The sequence below is a fragment of the Malaclemys terrapin genome, chromosome 12 (genome assembly GCF_027887155.1).
Source record: "Malaclemys terrapin pileata isolate rMalTer1 chromosome 12, rMalTer1.hap1, whole genome shotgun sequence".
Taxonomy (NCBI): Eukaryota; Metazoa; Chordata; order Testudines; family Emydidae; genus Malaclemys; species Malaclemys terrapin.
Window position 1 is genome coordinate 10,589,795 of NC_071516.1, and position 25,828 is coordinate 10,615,622.

Here is a 25,828-nt window from a genome sequence, read left to right on the forward strand (position 1 = left end):
AGGAGCATCTACTGGAGTGTCTAGTAGGCAAAGTACACTGCCACAAAGGCTGTGTACCTGAGCAGTAGCATCTAAATTCCTTCCCCTTTAACTGATCAGCATGCTCTCTCCATACCCAGAGGGCAGAGAGCCTCAGCTACCAGGAGACATATATCTGAGCTCAAGGGGATTTTGATTAGGTGCCACTGTGGAAACACACAATGGATATTTATGATCATTCCACTCTCCACTAAATCACAGCTCGAAGGGCCATATAACACCTCCTAATTTATACTCTATCTCTGTGCAATAGGGAAGGATACTCTGGTCTAGCCAAGCTGCTGAGGGGTTGGGGGACTTTACTGTCACCTTTATGCTACCGTGATCCCAGAGCCTCATCGGGGCCAGTTCAGCCTGGACACAGCTTAGTCTAATGTTGAGCACTTTTTTGTTAATCACACTTTGTTTGTCCTAATGAGAGCTGTTCAGGGAATAATCTTACAAAATGGTATCTTGTACTTTGCCGTTCCCACACCCCCCCCTTTTGTGATTAATTAGTGCTTGGCTTATTCCCCTCTCCTTCCCTCCACCATCAGCACCTCCAACACTGTTAGGGAAAAAAATAAAATAAAGGGCTTTCCAACCCCCTCTGTTTTTCTCTCATGTCACTCTCTCCCCCTCTCCCCACCTCCACCCCACTGCCCTCTCCCACTGACGGTACTTGTTCAATCTGGGCTTACAATTACTCCCACTCCCAGAAGCAGAACTGAAGAAGATGTGCCATTATTAGAGCTGGTTGAAAAATAGCTTTTCCCCGAAGAAAATTTAGACAAAAATGAAATATCAAAATGGAAATATTTCACCTAAAAATGAAATATTTTTGACAAACAACATTTTTATGCAAAATGGTGTTGCAAAGTGCCTCATGGGAGTTGTACTTTGGGTGCCATATGCGCCCATTCTCCTGTAGGGGTTGAGCTCTCAGGATGGACTATATCTCCCATGTTTCAGAGTAGCAGCCATGTTAGTCTGTATCCGCAAAAAGAACAGGAGTACTTGTGGCATCTTAGAGACTAACAAATTTATTAGAGCATAAGCTTTCGTGGGCTACATCCCACTTCTTCAGATGCATATCTCCCATGTGATGAGGGGAAGAGGTGAGTCATAGGAGTCCTGGGCCATATTGCATCATGGGACCTGTAGTCTGGCCAGAAAGCCTGGCGCATAGAGAAGAATGGAAACAAAAGGCATCTGAACTACAACTCCCATGAAGCACAACACCACCATTTTGAATTGAAATATTTCAGTTTTCAGCTGAAAATACAAATTGTTTTGGTTTTGGCCATTATATTTTGTTTTTTAAAAAAAGTTTTCCATGGAAAAGCAGACACTTTTATCAAGAAAAATAATGTTGGTGAAAACCCAATTTTCCATTGAAAAACAGTTGAGACAGAAAACTTTCAATCAGTCTTAGTCATTAGAACAGCACCCTATGATCTTCTGCTTCATGGTGACCCTGCAAATGGGGCCTCTTTCTTTGTACCAGCAAATTGGGGATGCAAATGATTGCAGGAACAATGGTTGTCAGTTAGCAGTTTAGATGCCTGATTATGGGCACACTCTGGCAATGTAAAGGAGCCTTGCAGTGGGACTAAATCACCGTTATACTCACTTCAAACTCCTTTGCACTGCTGGAAGTGGTGAAAAGTGGAAGATCACCGTTGTGGCAAAGACTCAGTGCTTCTAGATCAGGGGCGAGATCCTCAGCTGGTGTAAATCATTAATGCTCCATTCACATCAATGACATTGATTTACACCAACTAAGTAACTGGCCCAAAATATATATAGGAGAAAAATTATATACAAGGAGAGGACAATGTCGAGGGGATGGAAGAGACTTTATTGACCAACATGACTAACCTGTTACACTCTTGATTTTGGAGATTGCCTTAGGTGGTGGAATTGGAAGTGAAGGGGGGCTGGGGAGCTGTGCTAGGTTTCTTTCCATTGGTTTCTGTGGGGAATCTGTGGATTCAGAAATAAGTAAGGCTTGTGGAGTCTCTTCGGTTACTGGCAGGCAGGCATCTTCTAGTTCTTCAGTGGACAATGAAGGTTTCTTGGCTAGTAAAAGGATCAGAAGCAGTAGAATTAATGAGACATGAAATTAATAATGATGATGATAAACCAAGGGGCCATACCAGGAGGATTCAAGAAAACAGAATTCACGGCATACAGCTAGCAGCACTTCTTTTCCACAGTGAAAACAATGAATGTGTGCAATAGCCTACCAGCCAAGGTTGTTGAGGTAAAAATAAAACACACCGGGGTAACTGAAGAAACAGTTAGATACTATGTTCCTAAAGAAACTGATGAGCCTTGAAGGGCCAAATAGCCTTTACTCATTTTCCTTCCCACCCTCGCCCCTCAAAAAAAAATCGTATGTTCTTTTCTATAATGAGGACAGCAGGGTATAGTGGTTTTTGAGAACTGCAATTGATTATCTTGTAGAACCCAGCTGCAATGATTTAGAGTTACCATGTGAGCACTTCTTGCTAGGAACACAAATGAAGGGTAAGGAATGATTAACTTTTAATATAGCCTCACAGATCATTCTATGATTGCTCTCTGCAGGATTTCCTGGCAATTTTTATTTTAATCCTATTAAAATGTGACGTCAGCTTGCAGCCCAGTTCCTCTCTACTCCATCTGATGCCAGGGTGGCTCAGTCTTTCTTGGGGATGATGTTAGGAACCAAGATTGAAGCAACCTGATATAAGAAGACCTTCTCTTGGATAACAATAACAATGCTAGAACAGGGAATAGACATTGGGATGTAGTGCAGAAGAAATCGCCATCTCTGAACAAGCTGCGGAATGCCTCCTGAATGGTGTTGAGTGCACTTAATTCCAAGGAAGTCAGTAAGTGCTGAAGCACTCAGCAGCTTTCCAAACAATTTGCATCCCTGCTTTTAAAATGCAAACAGAAGGCTCCAAAGCAGTGAGGCAGTAGGACACAATAGCCTTGGCAAGATGATAGCATTTAATTTGTTGACAAACAGATTAATGTATGTGTCTAGAAGTGGAGTAATGAGTATTTATCGTTTGGGAAGTAAATAAATATGCAGTGTTAGTCAGAGATACTGTTGCAAAATTTTGCTGGATAGAAAGAAAAGTTGCCTCACTTGTGAAATAATCACCTCGGTTTTCAAGGAAGTCATTGCAATTGCTATATATTTTTTAAATCAGTATTTGGTGATGGTTGCCCTCAAAGATCATTGGCTATTTATACTGCAGGGGCAGTGAAAAGCAAAACAATCCTTTTATTTTGATGACCACTTAAGCCACGTGGAGTAGAGCAAAAGGAAGCCACTCATGAGTGATGTTGGGCCCCCCTGAAGGGGTGAAAATCTGAGTATTATTCAAGAACCAGGAAATGCAATGAGTCAAGACAATAGAGTTTCAATTCTGGGGACCAGGAATGCTGCTGATGGGAAGCTGTGAGAGTGATAAAAGGGAGGGTGTTGCTAGTCAGTTGGGCTAGAGTAGGGGTAGGCAACCTATGGCATGTGTGCCAAAGGCGGCACGTGAGCTGATTTTCAGTGGGCTCCCGGCCCGGGGGGCTCTTCATTTTAATTTAATTTTAAATGAAGCTTCTTAAACATTTTAAAAACCTTATTTACTTTACATACAACAATAGTTTAGTTCTATATTATAGACTTCTAGAAAGAGACCTTCTAAAAACGTTAAAATGTATGACTGGCACGCGAAACCTTTATCAGAGTGAATAAATGAAGACCACCACTTCTGAAAGGTTGCTGACCCCTGAGCTAGATCCACAAAGGAGACTGAGGCTCAGAATTGCAAGACCTAACTTCGGGCACCCTGCCACCTAGTGGAATCCTCTGTCCCAAGTTAGGTGTCCATGCTCCCTATACAATAAATGGGGAGAGTCTATGGGAGTCACAGAAAGCCAGCAAGGTGAGCAGGGAGTGAGCCGCTGAAACTAGCCCCACCCTTCAAAGGTAGTTACCATCTAACTCCACTCGGGATTCACGGTCGTGAACCCTCTCCTGGAGATAGGTGCCTAAGCTAGGTCCGACATTATCTTTTTGCAAAAAATAGTGGTGGTGGTCATTCCCTCTCCCACTCCTTATAGCCAACAGACTAGTGCGTAGAGTATTCCTCTGAGATGTGGAAGATGCTGGTTCAAATCTCTGCTTGGCCTTATTTGAAGCAGTGACTTGAACTGGGGCCTCCTGGGTGAGTTTTCTAACCACTGAGCTGTGGTACAAAGGAAGGGGGCAGCACCACCACAGCAGTATTTTATGTGGGTTAAGCATGCTCTGAGCACACCTACCAGATTAGGCCCAGCAGATGAGATAACCAGGGGAACTCTTAGTTCAAGGATCCTGCCAGGGCTTAGGTGTGAGCTATGCACTTAGCAATAGCAGGACGTAACTGTCCTGATGTTGCAAAGCAAGGCAGTGGCAGAGGAGGGACTAGAATCCAGAACTCCAAATGCCTCGTTCCGGGCTCTGGCCTTGAGACCATGACAAAATTCCCAGAATACAATTTTCAAAACCAAAGTTTTTCTGTTTTCCACTGGGCTGGGAACCTTTGGGTGATACTGTCAGCTGATTAAACCAGAAGAACACATTTCTGTCTGAATACCACATGTCTAGAAACCCAGAAACATTCAGAATACACCATGAAAATGCCAAGTTTTGCTATTTGGGGGGGTGTATCTGGGTTTCTTTGTTTTTGTTTGATTTTAACTTTTCATTTGAACTCCAGCAAGCTAGACAAGTTTAAAAATTTTAAATGAAAGCCTGTGTTGCTGGCCTGGTCTCCTTTTTTTAATATGTGCACAGTAGACCTTTTATCTAAATAACATAAAATTAAATACACACAATGGTGAAATATGTACACATGCACATGGAAAAGGCTTAGACCATATTATTTCTTGAATGTCCAACACTCCAATTCAAGCCAATGCAGGAGGCTTTCTCCAATACACACCTTTTGTTACTATCTTCAGTGGAAACAGGATAGGGTCTAGAATGGAGGATTTGCCAGAGGTTGGTAAAGAGGAGCTAAAAGGACATGTAACAAACAGGAGTGGGTATTGCTGCATAGGAAGTATGCTGTTTGGGAAAATTAAATCCCACCTTTCAGTGTATTGCAGCTGGAGAACTGATACATACCCCAAGGGAAGAAAAAGAAATGCAGACGACAGTAAAGGTGAGGCCAGTGAGATGGTGAACAGAACTGGCATTTGTAAGCGTCATTGGAAATAGGGAAGATCTGGAAAGAAATTAATAGCTACATCCACAATTCAGAAACGAGATGGAAACAATTCAAGAAACTAGGACTCTGCAAATGGGCTTTCAGTTGTGAAGGAAACAGTGATGAGAAACAGATGCACAGAGAAATAGACGCCATAGTCCAATAGAAGAAGTTTATTATTCATCACAGTAGTGCCTGGAGGACTCCAATTAGGACTGAGACTCCTTTGTAGTAGGCACTGTTCAGACATAGAGACATGGACCGTCCCTGCCCTACCAAGCGTGCAGTCTCATTCAAGACAAGACACATCAGTGGATAAACTACACAGTAGGAACAGCTGCAGGAGGGAGGAAAACAGCAATAAGAGTATGAGTTAATATAATATAAGCCAACTATATGCAGGGCTAGAGTGTTTTGAGTATTTTTTTGTTTAGTTTTCATTGTAAGATACACAGAAGGGTGAAAGCACAAATGTTAGATGCCCCGTGAGTAACAAATCTGTTTTGGGACCATTCATGATGAAATAACACACCATGTTGAAATAGAGAAGATAAGCTAGGTTTAAAGAAATGGGTTGATACAACAACACAAAAGTCATCTGTTGTCTGCTGTGGGCAAGTAGGAGAAGGGATGAAATACCTGAGGGGAGACCTGAGAGGAAACCATTCAGGAGGGAGTGGAGTTACCACAAGCACCAGAGGAACAATCTGATCTATCATGAAAAACGCAAAACAACAGTGGTCTTGGAGAATAGACCAGAGAGTGAGAGAGAGCTGGGAATGTATAAAAGACCGAAATGGAAAACCCTTCAGAGCAATGCTTAGACAGTAGAAATAAATCAAATTCTGATCTAATCAACAGGGAGCTGTAAGGGGGGATGAAGTTGTATTTAGAGCTGCAGTGGGGTAAAGGAGAGGGGCTGGGACAAGGAGACAAGGAAAGCAGGGGGCGAGGGTCTGGAATGAGAGGCCTGGTATGGGAAGTGGGATGAGGAGCCTAGGGTTTGGCAGGAGACTGGGAATGGGGCAGCCTGGAAGAGACAAAGGCAGAAGGGTCTGTAACCACTCCCCTCAGGAGCCGGAATAGAACATAGGATTCCTGAATATCAAGATTCTTCTCCTGTCGGCAACGAACTGTGCAATCCACTGGCAAAATGCGCACCTCGTCTCTTTCTAGTGGTTGACCCACATAGAGATGACAACCTACTGCTACCAGTTACTCTGTTAGCTCAAGTGGCCGAGGTCTGTGTGGTGGCTCCAAAGGTGGTGGCTTTTAACCCCTCTGTGTTGTTTATTATTAATCACAGTAGGATGAAATTTCTGTTTTTTTTTTTTTTTTCAAGTTGTTTTTATAAAAGCCTAGGAGAGTATATACAAAACACTATGTTAAAAGAACATTATGTCGGCAAAGTCACACACTTGACATTTAAGAAATGTCAGAATTCAGGCAGAATAATGCCAATGAAAGATTCTCCTACCCTCAGCCAGCCACTTAGGTAAGCTTTACATCAGCTTTTCACTGCTAGAACAGTGCAAAGCAGACTTCAACAGATCCAAATCCTGGTTTATATTCTGAGCTAGGCCATGGGTGATTAGATGAAGGGAACTTGGTTTGTGTTTATCTGTACTATTGATACAGGCCTGCTCGTTGTAGTAATTGAAATATCTTGTACATATTGTTCCCTAATCCCAGCTGGGGTGACAATATCAATGGGTGTACCCGCACATGCACAGACATGCATCTAAAGGAAGATGGTCTGGTGCCTCTTACAGTCCGCATGCCATTGTACTGCTACCCATCCCCTGACTCTGCAGCCAGATTCTTGGTATAGGAAAGAACTCTCCTAATACCACGTGGCATGGTGTCAAAGCAGCCTCTCTTATGTGTTTCAGAGTAGCAGCCGTGTTAGTCTGTATCCGCAAAAAGAACAGGAGTACTTGTGGCACCTTAGAGACTAACAAATTTATTAGAGCATAAGCTTTCGTGGACTACAGCATCCGAAGAAGTGGGCTGTAGTCCACGAAAGCTTATGCTCTAATAAATTTGTTAGTCTCTAAGGTGCCACAAGTACTCCTGTTCTCTTATGTGTGCAACTCATCCCAATACTCCTGGCTTTGTGTGTCCTTCACTAAAATGGAGGTCTCAAAAATCACTATTCTTCCAGGACTGATCGATTGCTAACCTGGTCTGGAGGGGACTGAACTAAACACGGTGCTCTGGCTCTCTGATGCATCAATTCATTGGACTCATCGCATGGCAACTCAACAGAAGGACTTTAGCATGTTCTATCCCGGGGTAGGTAACCTATGGCACGTGTGCCGAAGGCGGCACGCGAGCTGATTTTCAGTGGCAATCACACTGCCCGGTTCCTGGTCACCGGTCAGGGGGCTCTGCATTTTAATTTAATTTTAAATGAAGCTTCTTAAACATTTTAAAAACCTTATTTACTTTACATACAACAATAGTTTAGTTATATATTATAGACTTATAGAAAGAGACCTTCTAAAAACGTTCAAATGTATGACTGGCATGCGAAATCTTAAATTAGAGTGAATAAATGAAGACTCGGCACCCCACTTCTGAAAGGTTGCTGACCCCTGTTCTATCCAATACCTGCATCGTCTTTCAGCTCCTCTGAGTGCAGCTCCTCGCTAAATGAGGTTGCATTTGTTGTTGCTGCTGTACTTTCCTGCTGCATCTCTTCTGAGGTAAGTGCCTGGCATACGGGGGATGAAGGGTCACTCTGCATTGATCTGGTGGCACCATCAGCAGCGCATGCTTTGCCTCCAGCATCTAAAACACCACATCACTTAATCTTAATTAAGTCATCAGCTGCAAAAGTGAAAACATCCTGCCATTCTCATTCATTAGCGTATGCACAGATAGCCTATCACTTATCCTGCAGCGTTCCTTGCAAGAGCTCACTTTGGCAGCATCTGTCATTTTCAGAGGTGCTGAGTGCCTGCAGCTCCCACTGACATCAGCAGGCCTTGTAGGTGCTCAGCACCTCTGAAGATCAGGCCACTGATATTTGGGTGCCTCAGTGTGCATTTAAGGGCTCCATTTTAGACACCCAACTTTCCAAATGTTGGGGCACAACTGAAATCCAAACCTCTCTTGACATAAGGCCAGATTCTGATACTCTCCAACTGAGGAGTGATGCCAATAATCCCATCAGCTGTAAGCATTCTGACACCTTTTTAGCTTCTTAAGTATTTTCCAACCCAGGGAACATTCCTCAGTGGGAATACAAACTATGCTGTCTCTCACTTCCCTGATCCTCTCTCAGCAATTACAGGCTCAACACCACCATTGCAAAATCAACCAATTACTCCCAGTTTGAGCCAGCTCTCTCCAATGATATGTGTGTACATGGTCCACCTCTGACCAGATAACTTATATTTCTCAGTCCTAGACGCTCCTCATTAGAAGTGCATGACAAGGCTGTCTTCTCCTTTGTAATGATTTCATTACAAGTTTCTTAAACAGTGATTTAAAGGAGTTAAACGTTCACAGACCACTTTTTATTGTTTAATATGGAGACCATTTGCAGAGTCTGTTCCTGCTCATTTGAGTGAGGGTATCAGAAGTCAGCCTGCAAATGCTGCAGAGCTAATGCAATATTTTTATAGGCTGAGCTCATCCAATCTGCCTCATAATCACGTTTGGTGAAAAGTTACTGTTCTTAAAATAGCCCCTGCAGTAGCACAGTTGCTATGATACAAGGAAAGGGGGGGAAAAGTTCATTGCCTATGTTTCAGCTGATCGTGAAGCCAGCCTATACATAATCACTGGCATATTAACAGCTGTCTGCACTATTTGTAAGACAGAGCTTTTCTTCCAGGGCTATAAAACATTTTACATTTGATCAAATCTACGCTTCACAGCTAAAAGGGGAAAAACTCCATAAATGTTTCCCAGGAGCAGAATGGGCGGCTCTGCTGTGTAAGTGCCCTGTGTTCTCCAAGAGATCGCTGCTGCTTTGGCAAGCCACCAAATGCTGCACCACAACAATAAAGATACCGAGACAGAATGTTAGCTCCTTTAAATCACTGCGTAAGAAAACTGTAACGACTCATGAAATAAGCAGAAGCCAGCCCTGTCAATGACCTTCTAATGAGGAGTGTCTAGGACTGAGAACTATGAGGTCCCTGGTCAGAGGTGGACACCACATCCTCAGAGCCAGGGGCGGCTCCAGGCACCAGCGCACCAAGCGCGTGCCTGGATCGGCAAGTCGCAGGGGGTGGCCTGCCGGTCGCTGTGAGGGTGGCAGGCAGGCAGCTTTCAGTGGCATGCCTACGGGAGGTCTGCCAGTCCCGCGGCTTCGGCGGCAATTCGGCAGTGGGGACGCCGATGGTGCGGCACCGGCGGACCTCCTGCAGGCAAGCCGCCGAATTCGCGTTACTAGCGGATCGCCCGCAGGCGCGCCACCGAAAGCCGCCTGCCTGCTGTGCTTGGGGCGGCAAAAAACATAGAGCCGCCCCTGCTCAGAGCACTATTGAGATGTGGCCGGAGCTGGAAGGAAGTGCATTGATTTGCAGGGGTGATATTGACCCCATAGATTTTTGAGCGAGGGTGGGGGAAGAGGGTAACTTTATACCCACAGGTGAGGAAACACAAGAGAATCTACACTGTCAGAACGCCATGGAAAATGATCTCAGGAAGAAGCAATGCTCTTCCATGCTGGAGTAATCAGCCCACTACAGAGCAATGCAGTCAAGGAACAAACCTTATCATTAACTTGCTCCTGCCCTCTAGAAGCCCTGGAGTGCATGTGCATCTCCCAGTGATGAAGGAAAGCCTCAGAAGTGGCACAGGTCAGGCAGAGTTAACAGGAGACAACAACTCATGGTTAATGAAAGCCGCTGCATCATTTCCAGTAGTGCCCACTGGTGTCAACATGGGCTACACTGTCCCTAGCCCGTATTCAGCCACGCCGGGGAGGAAAGGGGAGTGAGGCTGCGCACGTTGTGGCACCAGCCATGGGATGGGGTGAGCAGGGGTTCCTTGCTGGATATTTCCCTCTAAGCATAAGTGGGCCTTGGCTGTGGCCAGAAGTAGGAGGAGAGTAAACTGCCCTTTGAGAAGGCGGGTGGTAACTTACCACCCGTCCACAAAGCGAGGCAGGCACAGGAGAGGAACTGCTCTGATGGATAGTTCCTCCCTGGGCTGCTCTTGAGTTGAAGCAGCTCCTGCTCTAGACCTTACCCAGAGCTGGGCCGAACGGCCCTGCTAGGGATGCTGCACGGTTTCTGCAGCCTGGTGTAGTGCAGTATGTGACTTAGCAGAGGGGCACACTGTACCGATGGAGTGTGTTGCTGCTGCGGGAAAGATGTGAGGGCGGGTTAGCAGGTTTCTCAGACTTGATCTCCATCTCTCACTGTTTGGATTACTTTACTGATGTGAGCAGGTACCGGGATGGTCTGCAAATACCTTTGTGAATCCCTCCCCAGGAGAGCAGAGTCCCAGAGTGAAACCCGGGATTTAGAGATTTACTGTGGTGTGCTTAGCACAATGCTGCCGCTCTGACAATTGCAGTTGATTGCAGTGAGTGTCCATTAAAAAAAGGATTGAATCTGAAAAGATTAGAATGCAACTGCCACAGCATTATCGTAGTCTGAGTAGGCTTCTCATCGGGTATTAAAAAAGATTCTGGGCAATTTTTAAGAGCAGTTAATAAACTGCATATGTTAATAAAGCCATAAAATAGCCTCTGAGATTCAAAACATCCATTGTGTTGGAAGGAAATAACATGGAGCATATTGTATTGCCCTTTGGTTGCCCATAACTCACACTCTCCCGTCTAGACAATTGTGTGGCATTGTAAATTTGCCTGATGGTTTTATAGGCTCCATGTAACTGTAACACAGAGAAATTAAAAAAAAAAAAAGGGGGGGGGAGTGTGTGTGTGTAGGGGGGGAAAATACCCAGCCAGTCCATTTCCAACTGACCTTTAAAAATCCCATTCCTATTGGTCACTGTTTATTAAACTAGGCTTATCTGCTTCTTGCTAAAATGATTTTAATACATAGCCCCCATTCAACCAGGTCTCAGTGAAGTGAAAAGCTGATCCAATCCAACTGCTATTGACTTTGATGTGCTCTATATCACTTGTCTGTACTGCTCTCTTAAAAACCCATAACTTCCCGTGTCTTCAAATTCAGAGATCACTGAAAACCATGGAGACAAGCCCTGAGAGGTCTACTAGATATACATACACACATACGTGTGTGAGCGTACACACATACATACACACACCCCTCGTAGATTTCTCAGGGCTTGGCTATGCGGTGGGGTAATGCGCTGCACAGGTGTAAGTTTGAAAGCGCACTAATGTGTTGCACATTAATTGGTCAGTGTAAATCCTGCTGCTGCACTTTAATGAACTATATGAAAGTGCTCAGTACTCCTTGAAAGCGCACTAGGGAACCTTTCGTGCACACCTGTGGAGTCTACATGGAACAATTAATGTGCAATATGTTAGTGTGCTTTAGAAATAAATTATATAAATGGAGATATCCTATCTCCTTGAACTGGAAGGGACCTTGAAAGGTCATTGAGTCTAGCCCCCTGCCTTCACTAGCAGGGCCAAGTACAGATTTTGCCCCAGATCCCTAAGTGGCCCTCTCAAGGATTGAGCTCACAACGCTGGGTTTAGCAGGCCAATGCTGAAACCACTGAGCTATCCCTCTCCCCCTGTAAAGCACATTACCCCACCATGTAGAGAAGCCTTCAGACTTAGATTTATCTCTCTAGTAGTACCAATACGCTACCAGACCAAATCTTGGTCTAGAATAAAGAGCAAGAGTTCAATGAAAAACTCCTCATATTAAACAGCCAAAATTATGAAAAAACTTCTATTTTAAAGTAAGTTGGCCATGTAGGTTTATAGCTTGTTCTTAAGAATCATACATATAGCTTTTCTGCAGTTATGACAGGTTTCTCTGTTTAAAATGCTCACTTTCTGTTCAGTTACTCTCCATCACAGCCTCATCAAGTGTCATTAGGAGAGTTATTTATAGATTTGGAATTTTGTTTTAAATGAGGCAATATAATTATTGCTCCTATTAGTTTCAATAAAATATTCCACCTCTCCAATTGGACTGACTCAGCCGGCCCCTCTTCCCTCATAACACCATCTGTTACAAAGTTCTCAGCCTCAAGGGGGAAAGGCCCTTTTTTTTAAGCTATCTTTAGAAAAAAAATGGCTGTCAGAAGTTGGGTCTGTGATGCTGGGAACACACCAAACCTGGTAGAATGCTAAACTCTCTCAGGAACAGGTCTTTTGTTCATTTAGAAGCATCTGTTTGGGGGCCTTAGACGAGCAACATACAGAATTACAAACGTTCCTGCATATCTATGGCAAGTTATCTTGCATTTAATCATTGCTTCACACTTGTTTTGTATTCAGGTAAGCTTGTAAAAATAACAGTACTAAATGCCTCACTCCTCTGTAGGAATGAAGAACTTATATAATTAGAATACACCTTGTACTAAACTTGGTTTACCAGAAAGACAGCAGAAAATATGGATTAATATCACTCTGAGATCTGAATTCACGGATTGTACTTGCTAGCTTCATTACTGAATACTTCTGTATAGCTGAGTTCATATTCATATAAGCTTTACTGAGTTTCTTGGCAATCTGAGCAGAAGGGCTTATGGCAATTGCACAAAATATGGTTGAATTCATTTCTTGTGTAAATCCCATGACAGTGGAATGCCACCTAAGATGGAGTTACACCATAAACCACACTGGATATGTTGAGTGACACCAGGTATGAAACTGATCCAATGACTGTTCAAACTGGTCACTGTTTTTTTTCTGACTGTGGGTTCTTATCATTTCTTGCCATCACATGTGTCCAGCCCTCATGTAAAGGACAACAATAAAAAATGAAGACGGGGTTTACTTGCCTTGTTCCATCATCTCCAGAAGACCTTTCTTAATGAGTTCATCCCGACCTGGCCTTGCAGTAATCTTCTTCTCTAACACTGCAGAAAGTGATAGCATAACATAGAAAATCAGAGCAAACAATGGATGGAAGTAGACACATAAGACAACTCAATATGAAAGCTGCAACAGGTGGGTGCTCTCTAGTCCCACATGTAGTGAGCTGACCAGAGGAGGACTACACAGTTGGAGTTTTAGGGGCAAGTGTGGTTTGTGACCAGCTGGCCAGTTCAGTGTGTTTTCATTGCTAGAGCAGTGGTAATATTGCTAGCCAAGGTGCAGGATGCTGAAAAGATCAAAGCTTCCAAAAGGGGTTTGAACAATCATGTTCAGATCCAAAGTCCAAGAGTGTTGCAGACCGGGTCTTTGATTGGACTCATTACACATAGGTGCCAGCTGTCTGGTTTTCAGTCTAAACTTTCCCCAAATTTGGGAGATGTTCAGGTCCTGGTTTGGGTTCAGACCTCCCTGTACAAAGCAGTAGGAAAAAAAAAAAAGTTAATGTGTGTGACTGATTTGCAGGGGCAAGACAATGAAACCATCCCCACCAAGCTTTCTTGCCCACTAACCCTTGTGTGCCTCTCTTGAACCATGTATTTTGTATTATTTGTTGACTATATTATTGCACCTGACTGATCTTCATCCACAAGGTGGAGGCCTTTATGCGCCCTCCTTGCTTAGGAATTTGTCTAGTAAATCACCAGCTAATTCCATTCACAGAATGAAAAAAGGGGGTTTCCAATCTCTCTCTTCCATATTCCTATATCTCTAACTACCTTCCATTCTGTGAATCAGCCCCTTCTATGGATCAGAGGAATTTGCCAAGTTTAAGAGAGGAGTGGATCTGATTTAACTCAGTTTCCTTTTCTAGATTTATCAGAGAAATGCAGCTGCATGGTGTTGAGAATGGCGGCAATATAACTGTGTTCTCTCTCCTGATAACACTTTAGCTTCCATGGTCAGGGGCAAGTCCTGCACTCATGCTCTTTGGCAGAAAAAGAACAGCCCTCATGCAATGGAACTGGAATGGTTCTGAGTACACAGTTTGGGAAGAGGGATGCTGGGAGCCCACACAGGGAGTGTGCAACATTTCACACCAGGGATTCATGTTCCCGAGTCCCCAGAGAAGAGGCTCCCTGTGTTTTAGAGTAGAAAGCTATTTCAGGGGATGAGTCAAAGGCTGGCAAATGGATTCAAGGCTAACAAGATGCAGCAGTCATTCCTACCAAGGAGCAGGGATGCACAACGTGTGGTAGGTAGGTACTATACTCTCGATGGTGCAGTAGCAAGTATGGAGCAGCCTTGCAGAGTGTGTTCCTTCTCACATGATCCCCACAGAACCCATGTGCCCAGCCAGTTTGCATCAGCCCACGCACAGGTACAAGGAGTCACTCCTTAGAACCTCAGGAAAAGACAAGTGACTCTTGTTTCTGAGTGCTGTACTCTGTGGGTGTCTTCAGAGATTTGAAAGAGTAGACACTCTCCCTCACACTGTGGTCTGCTGGGCATATTTTTAACACGGTGGCTGACATTTTCAGGAAGGAATGTTTACATTCTGTAGAGTGTTCTGGTTAAGAGTCGAGCCCTACCAGTCAGAGTAGCTCCCTCTTGTCGTTTTCCATAATGTCAGCGTGACCCCCCATCTTCCCTCCGAAAAAGGTAGAACAATACATGGAGTCATGTTTCTAGCAACTGTTCTCATGCACAGAAAGTCCCCAAGGAGTGAAATGATGACTGCAAACTTCATTTAAGTTTTCACATTACAGAGAAGACACCCAGTTGTAGTTTGACTGCCACTGAACTTACTGAATTAATTGTATCAAGAATTGCTAGAATTCATTTCTATGCCCTGTTGGTAATAAACTAAAGGTGTCTGGGTCAAAAGATGATCTTGGTGTTTTTGCTTTGGCTGAAACAGGAAAACTGTGTTTTCTCTTTCTGATCATAACATTCATTTTCCATTATATCTGTCACTGGTGACTAATACAGTTGAATAATATGCTATGTTTAGACTTCCTGATAAATTCCCTGCCCAAAAACAAGAATTTAAAAATATGTTTTTAAATACAATATACATGTACAAAAATCCATGTTTAGAAAATTGAAAAAATCACCACCAGCAACCAGAAACCTCAATTATGTGGTGTATGGCTACCATTTAGATGCAAAGCTTTGGGAGATGTCACTAAGCTATAGGAAGTAGGGCTGGTCATATACTATTACTCAGAGTCATTATTTAATGCATTTTAATATTTTTTAAGTAATTTATCTGAGTAATCCATTTTTCTCAGTATTTAACCTAGTGTTCTTGTTTTTATTATTTAATTCTGAATGCAAGGGGCCAGATTAGTACCACCATATAGCCACAGAGCTGTCGCAGTGTAAGCTTCCTCACACTGTCCCTCTGATGTGCATTAACCCTGAGCTGGAGAATGTATCTCTTGGAAGTACTTGAGCTCATGTTAGTCCATCACCTCTCTGCTAAGTGCCAACACCGGGATCAGTTATGAAGTTGTGGACCTGGATTGATACCATTGACTGACTTATTTCACAAAGGCCACTAAAAGCCCATCAGCTGGTAATTACTTTGAGACACATCTGACGAGGGACTAATTCCAAGTACTCATGGAAGGTTCTCTTAGCCTTTCTGGGGATTTTAGGTAGATGGGAAGGAATAGTAATGAAATCCCTTCTGCACTTGGCTTTACCAGAAGGCCCAGAGTTTGATACCCTCACTCATTTTCAGTAGCACCTAACTCCACGAGTGGTCCTCTGACTTCAATATCGAAGGTACTATTTAACGTAAGGTATCATGGTCCGGCCTTTAAATTAGCAGCCCCTGCTCATGCTGTGGCATCTTCGTCCCTTACAAAGATCAGTGAAGGGCAGAAGCGGGGAGGTGAGACGGTGGACAGCCTGATAAATCAAGTTTGGGATTTTGCTCTTTGCTGACTGGATTGGTAGAAATCCTGTGGCCAAGAGGTCAAATCATAATGGTTCCTTCTGACCTTAAAATGTCTGAATCTATGACAGGCCAGATTCTTACACTTAGAAACAGCTTATCAATAACCTGCCCTACTTCAGCAACCTCTGCTCATTTTTCTTCACAGGGTGGACTTTGCCTTGCACTGAATCAAGCTGTTGCTCTTCCCATACCTGCTGATGTTTGCTTTAGTTTCTCGTTTTTCTTTTTCCTCCACTTCCATGGTTTGAAGATCCTGCCCAATGTTGCCAGCTTGCTGTTCCTTCTCACAGGCGGAGTTCTAATCCCTGAGACCAGATATTCAGAATGCATTGCAGGGGACTGCTCCATCTCATCTGAGAGGCAAAAACAGAACAAAGCTGCTGGTTAAAAGAAAATAAGACCAAGTGTTTCAGAAGAGGCTTAGTAAGGCGGGGGGAAGTATGGTGGTCATTCCAGCTAAAAGAGCATTCGGTTTAGTCACCAAGCAATGTAGTGCAAGACAGGGAAATGAAGTCACTGGAGTCCTTAAAATAGGGGCACCAGATCCACGCATGCTGAGCAGGGTATGTGCCAGCATAGCTTTTTGTACTGCAGGGGAGATCTTTCTTGGCTTTGTATCTCACCCATCACCACTGACTCCAAGCACCTGATATCTGAGTGACTCTCTTGCGGCCCCCTTCAAGGAGTTCATCAGGGGCTAGTTCCATGGAGTTTATGAGCTCCGGTGGAGGAGATGTACTGAATTTGTGCATCCCCAGTCTGCCCTGGCTATGCTCCCATCTTGGCCAGTGATGCTCACTTTTTGGCGTGATTCCCTAAGGCCCCCCCCCCCCCGCCCAGGGGAGGTGATGGCCTCGTAACTCCCCTTCCCTCCACAACAGACTATCTCATGTTTCCTCAATGAGAGCATCCTCTGCCAGGCTCTTACTCCAACAAAAGCACCTGCGTGAGAGAGGGGGAGGCTGTAGCTTTAAATGTTATGTTGGACTTGGGAGCTCACTTTCTGCCTTGGCCTATGAAGGGATCAAACTGGAAGTGAAGTGAAAGGAAGGAGCCTCATGCTAGCAAACCACAAGAATTGTTAGTCACCGGCTGAATTAGTGAGTAAGGATGGCCCAAAGGGTGGGACACTACCCTGTAACACATGAGACAGAGATTCAGTTTCCTGCTCTGTCACATGTTTCCAGTCTGAGATTGGGCAAGTGACTTTCTCTCTGTGCTTGTTACCCCTGCAGAGGATAGCACTTCTCTGCCTCACATGGGGGATTGTGTGGAATAAGTGCTCAAATGCTAGTATAATGAGGGCCACGTAAGTACCCGAGGTTGGTAGACCATAATAATAAGTGCTGCAACAACAACACCTAACACTTACACAGCTCTTTCCAGCTTTAAAGTGGTTTATAAAAAATGATTAATTTACACCACGCCTGTGTGGTAGATGAGTGTTAGTTCCATTCTACCAGTGCGGAAATCGAGGCACAGAAAGGTTAAAAGAGACATTTTTACAAGTGACCATTGATTTTTGGGTGCCCAACATGAACCACCTTGGGACTGACTTTCAGAGGTGCTGAGCAACGGCAGCTCCTAATGACTTCAGCAGACACACTGGATATGCAGCACTTTTGTGTGAATCAGGCCCACGTGGTCTCAAGTTAAGCACCTAAAACCATTGGCCATTTTGGAATAATTAGGTCTAAGAGGCGGCTTGCTGAAAGTCAGAGAGGGAGTAAGGATACGTCCAGACAACCTGCCATATCGGCGGGTAGTGATCGATTTATTGGGGATCGATATATCACGTTTCGTTAAGACACAATATATCGATCCCTGAACGCGCTCCCCGTCGACTCCTGAACTCCACCGGAGCGAACGGTGGTAGCGGAGTTGATAGGGGAGCCACGGCCGTCGATCCCGCGCCGTGAGGATCCAAGGTAAATCGATCTAAGATACTTCGACTTCAGCTACGCTATTCACGTAGCTGAAGTTGCGTATCTTAGATCGATCCCTCCCCAGTGTAGACCAACCCTTAGTGACAGAGCTAGGATGAGCTCCCAGGAGGGGACTTCCTGGTTCCCAATTCTGTGCTGAAACCACAGGGAGGGACTGTCTTTATGCTCTGTGTTTGTACAGTGCCTAGTACAATGGGATGCTGGCCCATGAGTGGGGTTCCTAGGTGCTATGCTAATGCAAATCAGTAATTAATTAATGAATAAGATACTCTCCTGAAAATGAACTGTCCTCACATAACTACTATAGCACACATGAACTGGCTCAGAGTTTTACGTATGAGGATAGATTGTTTGGCATGTAGTACTTAAGCAAAACCGTGAACAGCTATTACACTGATACGTTCCTTAAGGAAATTGGGGAAGATGGGAAAATTCTAAGGCATTTCATCCAGCAAAACCACAGGCGCACACAGACAATGCTTCAGGTGGGCAACTGGTTCAGATATTTTCAATATTTTGTCTACACATGACTTTGTTTATAGCCAAGCTTCGCATGGAACAATAAAGATTGAATAATGACAGGCTTCTGCCAGCCATTACCATGAAAGATGATAGCACAGCTCCATAAACAAGGATATTGATGACATTGTTGAGATATGTATTTGGACACCAATATACTAATTCCCAAGAGTGATGCTTTTATCCGTCACCCAGCCATGTCATGAGAGTGCAAATTATAAGACGATTTGCATATCTTTTTCAACAATCCATTGCAATTTAAATGACAGTGTGGAACAATGAGTATATGAACATTTCTGAGCCATTGGTCTCTGGAATAATAAAATGACAATAATTTGCTTTGTGAATAGTGGAGAAGAAAACTAAATATGGTATTTTAATGTTTTTTTTTTTTAAATTGACAGGGTGCAAATACATAAAGCTCAGTGTAAAGATGGGGATTTCCAAGGAAACAGGCAATAATTTTGAAAAAAATATTCAACACAGTAGGGGGAAGAACTCATTCTTCTTTTTCATTTAATTTTGAAAATTCTGGTATTAAATATTGATATTGCCGATGAACTTTAAACAAAGAAGTTAAATACTTTGTCACATTAGTTAGCAGAACTGAACAATGGATGTTAAGACAATTTTTCTTCTGTGTCGTAAAAGCACATGAAATAAAGAAACTGCTAAAACGCTCAAAATTGCTACATGAGTATGGGCACAATTTGTTCACCTGCCATTAAGGGAGGTTGAGGAGATAGAGTGCTAATTGCACTATTTGACCCAAAGGACTCAGTTTGTGATTCACCTTGTAACTCAGGAGTCATGTTCTTGGAGCATGATCAGTCCCACCTGAAACATAGTTACATCATAGAGTGAAAATGTAATGGCAAGTAAAATCAGGAGAAAAGAAAAAATATAAAAGTTACTTGACGGAAGCTTTCTCATCTTCCTCTGTTAAATGGGTTTTCCAGTTTACCACTGCATTGAATGAACACCCTTATTCATCTAGCAGATCAGAAGCAAATGAAATGTTTCTAATAAATAACAGGACTTTTCTCTGTTCCACTATGGAATGTCCCACACCTTGAGATATTAATTTCTTGTTTCCTTCTTGTTCATTGGGCAAATGTGGTCTACCACTTTTGTGATCACTGGAAGACTGATGAGTCTTTGAGAAAAGAAGACTTCAACTATGTTAAGTGCTGTTACAAAGAGGATAATGATCAATTGTTCTCCATGTTCACTGAAGGTAGGACAAGAAGCAATTGGCTTAATCTGAAACAAGAGAGATTTGGTTAGCTATTAGGAAAAACTTTCCAACTATAAGGAGTTAAAGACGGGAATGCATTACCATAGGAAATTAATAGGCAGCAGATTTAAAACACCCAAAAGGAAGTACTTCTTCACACAACGCACAGTCAACCTGTGGAACTCTATGCCAGAGGATGTTGTGAAGGCCAACACTATAACAGGGTTCAAAAAAGAACTAGATAAATTCATGGAGGATAGGTCCATCAATGGCTATTAGCCAGAACGGGCAAGGAAGGCTAGCCTTTGTTTGCCAGAAGCTGGGAATGAGCAACAGGGGATGGATCACTTGATGATTACATGTTCTGTTCATTCCTTCTGGGGCACCTGGCATTGGCCACTGTCGGAAGACAGGACACTGGACTAGATGGACCTTTGGTCTGACCCAGTATGGCCATTCTTATGTTGTCTAGACAAGATAGACAGGAAGTATATGCTGAGTGAAGACCAGGAAACAGCAATGAGGCGTAGCACCTGAGGGGAACCGCAGCATGGCAACCTTTTAACTGCCACCAGAATGCAGGAATCTCATGGGCTGTTTTTTTTCCCAATTATATAGCTGAAAATAAGAAGTATGATGAAAATGAAGCTGTGAGGCATTGCAACTTTTCCTTGTTATCGAGCCAGCAATGATAACAGAAAATGACACACAGTGGGTCTGCTATTATGATGATTTTAAAGCTATAACAGATGCAGCAGAAAATGGCATTTAGCCCTTCCTCGTGACAGCTATTGTAATGGGAATGTGAACGTTTACAAAATTAGCCCATCTCCTTCCTAAGGCTGCAAATCAGATCCTCAGGGGTAGAATGGAAGCTACTGAGGGGGTCAGGGCAATCTCCAACCAGCTATCCCTGTGCTTGCCTACACTCTTATGCACCGCTGCTTGAGCAATTCCCATTGTCCTGGGAGTTTTTCAAGCATGTAAGTGGAGATTAGATGAGCCAGCTGATTTTAGAGGATGTCTGGGCAGGTTGCTGACCCCACTGCATTTCATTCAGGATTTAGACATCTGCAAAGTAGTGTAAGCATCACCCACATGTTTCATTGACCACCTCTAGCATAACATCACTGAAGCATCTTTGTCTGAAACCAGGAAATCAAGGCAAGCCTAGGAAATAAACCTCATCCCAAATTCGGCGCTCTCTAGCAATGTTTACTTACTCCCTTGGGATTGTCTTCAAAGCCGACAGCAGAGTTGTTTACAAAGACTGTCAGAAAGGGGAACCAGTCGCTATTAGGAGTTGTGCAGTTGATGGTGTTCCTCCAAAGTTGTTTGCAATGTCCCTATTTACTCTTGCCTGTTACTCTTGGGCTTTTTAATTAATGGTAGCCAGAAGGAACAGTTCCAGTGTTCAGACCCCACTTATATTTCTCTAATGAAGAAGCAGGAGGTGAGTCTAGCAAGGAAGGAAAAGAAGAGGTGTTTTATATTTGACAAAGTGTTAAGCTTGGATGGGGTAATGAGGCATCCACTCTACAACCTTGAGGTCTCCAAAGGGTATTGAATTGAGTTAACTTGATAATTATGTCTTATTGCCTGGGTCTTAGCTTTGCACTGCACATGGGGTGAATTTCGGTTCATTTTAGTTTTGAAGAATAATTAGAAGAAATAAGTATGCTTAGTATGGGGAGTAAAAGCAAAGTTATTGACCATAGTTATATAGAGGGCTGCTGTCAGAAAACAGTTGGCCCTGGGAAAAGCAAAGGTGCAGTGGTGAAATGGAATTGGAGAGCTTGGTCCAAAAAAGGGCAGGAGATGAGGACTGATGAGCAACAGGAGCAAGAGAACGACAAACTGAGACCGGGAAGTCTGTACTGTGAGCTTGACTTTGCTTTGGATTTGAGGAAATTTTGACAACGCAGGGAGGGCAGAGAGTTAACTCCATTGTTTATTTTCTTTTATGTGAAAATGTAGCAGCCCCTAGGAAGCCATTCCAGCTGACATAATTTAGAGCAGCCTTGAGACTGCTCAAAATTATGCTGGGGTTGCACTGGAGCCTGCCTGTTTACCAGGAATGGGGGGGTATAAAGGTGTCATCTTCCTCCAGCCCCTCAGGTCCTGTACTGGGCACAGCTTGGCCAGACTCAAGATTTAGTCCTTAAATTTAAGTTAAAACGTCCTGAAATATGGACACAGAGGATGAAGGCTGGAAAGGGAAGACTAATTTTAGGGCGGGTAAGACCAATCCTCCACTGCAGACTTTGGTATGTCTTCTAACTTTATTGATCTAAATATTTGTAACCAGGCACATACAGTTCTAAGGAAACTGATTTAATTGCCTAATATTTTCTTACTGTATGCAGTTCTCAGATTTGGCACTGTCCGACTGAGATGGAGAAAAATTAAAATGGAACCAACGTAAGACAGATGTCCTGAAGTCATAAATATCCAGGGAATGGTCTTCCTGGCAATAAGAACCATGTGAAAGCCCTCAGAGCGCTTCACCTTTACTCAAATCATTTTTTCTTTTTTGTGGGTTGGCTATTTGGGAGATAAGAAGACTACCACACAGAATGTAAGCAGTTCCCACATGCTTCAGCGACTACTGAAGTAGCACGCACACCTAAATATCAGCCAGATCCTGCAGCCAGCAAGCTGCCCGGGCTTGCCAACTCTCCAACCATTTTCTGAAGCATTCAGCACATTTTTGGATCTGCAGTTAATATTTTAATTATGTTAAATATCTTGTGATTATTTCTCTTTTTTTAAGTCTGATTGCCTGGGGCTGGTCTGCACGATTATGTAAAAGATGCACAGGAAATGTAAACAACCAGAAGCCAGATCAGATTCTCATAATCAGGGAAGGTGACCATGAGCAACAGCTTGAAGTGCACTCCAGTGTAGAAGGACATGAGAGAACCTTTACACAAGGGCAGGTAAGCACAAGCTTAGCCCATAGCAGGGACTTAACACAGGTAGGGCTGGTTGCTGTTCTGCAAGTCACAACTAGACAGTCAAATCTGCACCCCTCCACCTAGAGACATCTGTCAGTTTGTCTGTGACCAGCATATGGCCCTTTGACACCACTCCCAGAAGTAATGGTCCCAACAGTGGTGCTTCTGGATTCTGGAAATGATACCCTTGCACCAGAAACATGGACTGGAGAAGGCTGTTACGATTTGATTTCCAGAACTCTGTTAGTGAAGGTACCACATCCCGTAACCAGGAATGGTTACAAATGAACACCGTTGCTGCTTGGACTGTTCGGTGGTTATCCCACCAGTAAACTTTCACACCTTGCACTGTCATTTATCCTTTATAGGTGTGGTAGATAGTGAGCATGCTTGCGAGGAAAATAGACATTTCCAGACTAGATTGGGCCAATCGTCATCTCAGGCCAGTATCCTGTCCAGGCCAGTGGCCTGTTCCAAATGCTTCAGGGGAAGGTGCAAAAATGGACAGTTAAGTACAGTAGAGATTGGGTCTCTGTTAATCAGCCTGCCCTTCCTACATGTTCAGTCAGTTCAGGCCAGTGGCAGCAGTCTGATATCCAGGGTATTTCAACTCAAAGCCATGGAAGGGATTCAGAAGTGACCAGTGGTGTCCCAGAATAAACCAGGCAAGAGGGGAGAGAGCCATTTTGAAGGAAAAAGCTTCTAATGAGAGATCAGATCAGAACAATTATGTTAGCTGAATTAAGAGAGAACTGCCAGGGCCTGATATTCCAGAGGTGCTCTGTACCTGCAGTTCCGCTTGACTTCAGCTGGAGCTGGAGGTTCTCAACACCTCTACAACTCAGATCCAATAGAATAGACCCCCCCCCCTTGTCTTATTCCTTTGTTATTTAAAATCTTGTTGGCTGGGGTTGAAGCAAATCATTCCTGCCAATCCCCAGTCCTGTGGGATTTCCTGGTGAGATGTCCATGTGCTCTGCTTGGGGGACCTTCCCCGAGAGAGAGAGAGAGGTGGGGACTGGCTATTTCCCAACATAAACATCCTGCAGATTTTATTGTCTCAGGTGTTAACTATGTTGTGAGAGTGTCTGGATTCTGCGGGTTGGCTCTTACATTTTTGGATTTTTCCTGCTGAGCCAAAGAGACTATAGTTTGATGCCCAGACTGCTGATTACAGCAACTGCTGTAATTCACAGTGTGGAATCTGTATGGCTGTTAAGCACATCAGGAACCAGAGCTGAGTTATGCGAGCCTTGCTGCAGAGAGGAGCTCTGAGACCCCTTGGAAGTACAGTTGTGAATATTCAAAGTGGACACAGGGAAGTCACCCTGTGGCGTTTATGCAATTGCCAAGGGGTCTAGAGTCTATCAACTTGTTGGGCATTTAGGTAACTTCCATTAATGATAAGCGGAGTCATGCCTGAACATATCTCCTCTGCATCACTGCGAGAGGAACCCCTGAAAAGCTGTAACCTGAAAGCAGTGGAAAAATAACGCAGCAGACAAACTGCAGGCAAATTTGTGAGGCAAGGCATGCTCTGCTTTCTGATGAATCGGTTTGTAATGCAGCTCTGGGGCCTTCTCCTTTATTGTCATTGCATCTGTCTTTGCACCTCAGCCACAGAGTTAATAATGGAAGAGGAGGGTCCCTCTGAAATGAGCTGACCCTTTGGCCAAAGACGCTGTGGGAAGAATTGTAATGACCTTTAGGCTTCTGATACAAACATAACTTTCCATTGTTACTGGTAGGATCCTCTTCATCAGTGTTGAAGTCTCAGTGTCTAACTAAAAATAATACTAAGGAGGACTTGCCCTGTCTCAGGGCAAACTGGGCCTGCAAAGGGTTAATGTCCACAGCTGACTATGAATGGTGCTTGAATCGGGTGTTCAAGAGTCATATGACAGCAGCCTAGAAGTGGTACAATTATAAGAGGAGTTGCTTCCCCACCAGTGAGAATACTTGTAGGGGGCAGGGAATGCTGGGAAGTGATCTGGGTGTGGGGTGAGGACTGTGCTTGGCTGGGGGAGAGAATGAGAGAAGGAACCTATGAACTTAACTTGGTGTTCCAGGAACAGGAAGGACTAAGCCTGCAGGGCTGAAAGGTTGCACAAATTTTGAACCCTGCTGACCAGGGGAGGAAATATTTGTGCCTGGGACAGCCAAGTAAACTATTTGTTTTCTGTTCCAATTAACCAGCCTCCCAACCAGGAAATCTTATTTGTAGGTCTGATTGTAAATTTTCCAGAAACTGTAGGTGGTCAGAAAATGCTGATCGGTCAAAAGCAAAATGTTGTGCAGAAATGTTAATTTTGATGACTTTTTATTTGGGGGGGGAGGGGAATGGAACAGAATGTTATGGTAAATAATCTGTTTCGCCCTTTTTGGAATGGAATGTTTGTGTTCTTTTTCACAATGACCTTTTGTTTCAAATTTTTTTTATTGTATAACATTCCAAAGGTCAAAATTGGAATTAAACACTTTGATTTTATCAAAATGAACCATTTTGAGTGATCCAAAACCTGGAATTATTTTTGGATTTTGTTGGGTAGACAATTTCAGTTTTGTTTTGTTTTCTGTTTTGTTTCAGAATAGGAACCATGTTTCAAAATGGTAGAAATTTCCTATGAAGGAGAAAATCCAGTTTCCGCCCAACTGTGCTTATTTGCAGCATGTGGAGTGTGTATAATACGTTGTTGAATAAGATGGTAAACTGAGGCCTGGGTAATCAGATGCTGGGATGAGTAGGCTGATGCTCTAACACCCCATTTGGCACATCAGAAAAATATTCAAAGTAGGGAACAGCAGATAGCTGCATCAAGATCAAATTCAGACATGGACTACGTCTTAAATTTTGTCATATCAGTGGGCAGGGTATATGTGTTGGCCAACAGGTAGGTGTAAGTGGTGCTACTTCTCCTATTCTGTTGCTGCTTCCATTTAAGGTATCCTCTGTTCAAGATTTCCCATCTCAGACTCTCTCTTACCC

At 43.6% G+C, this 25,828-nt stretch overlaps 1 protein-coding gene across 4 annotated transcripts in view; it reads right to left on the bottom strand.

Annotated features, from left to right (window-relative positions):
• PHACTR3 (phosphatase and actin regulator 3) overlaps positions 1-25,828 on the bottom strand; it is a 166,837-nt gene that overhangs the window by 59,870 nt on the left and 81,139 nt on the right. For all 4 annotated transcript variants that reach the window (XM_054045725.1, XM_054045726.1, XM_054045727.1 and 1 more), the window contains exons 2-5: positions 16,375-16,536; positions 13,182-13,259; positions 7,878-8,057; positions 1,900-2,100 (exon numbers count right to left, since the gene is read on the bottom strand). In XM_054045725.1, coding sequence (XP_053901700.1) covers positions 1,900-2,100; positions 7,878-8,057; positions 13,182-13,259; positions 16,375-16,536 — 621 coding nt within the window. The remainder of the gene's footprint in view (positions 1-1,899; positions 2,101-7,877; positions 8,058-13,181; positions 13,260-16,374; positions 16,537-25,828) is intronic.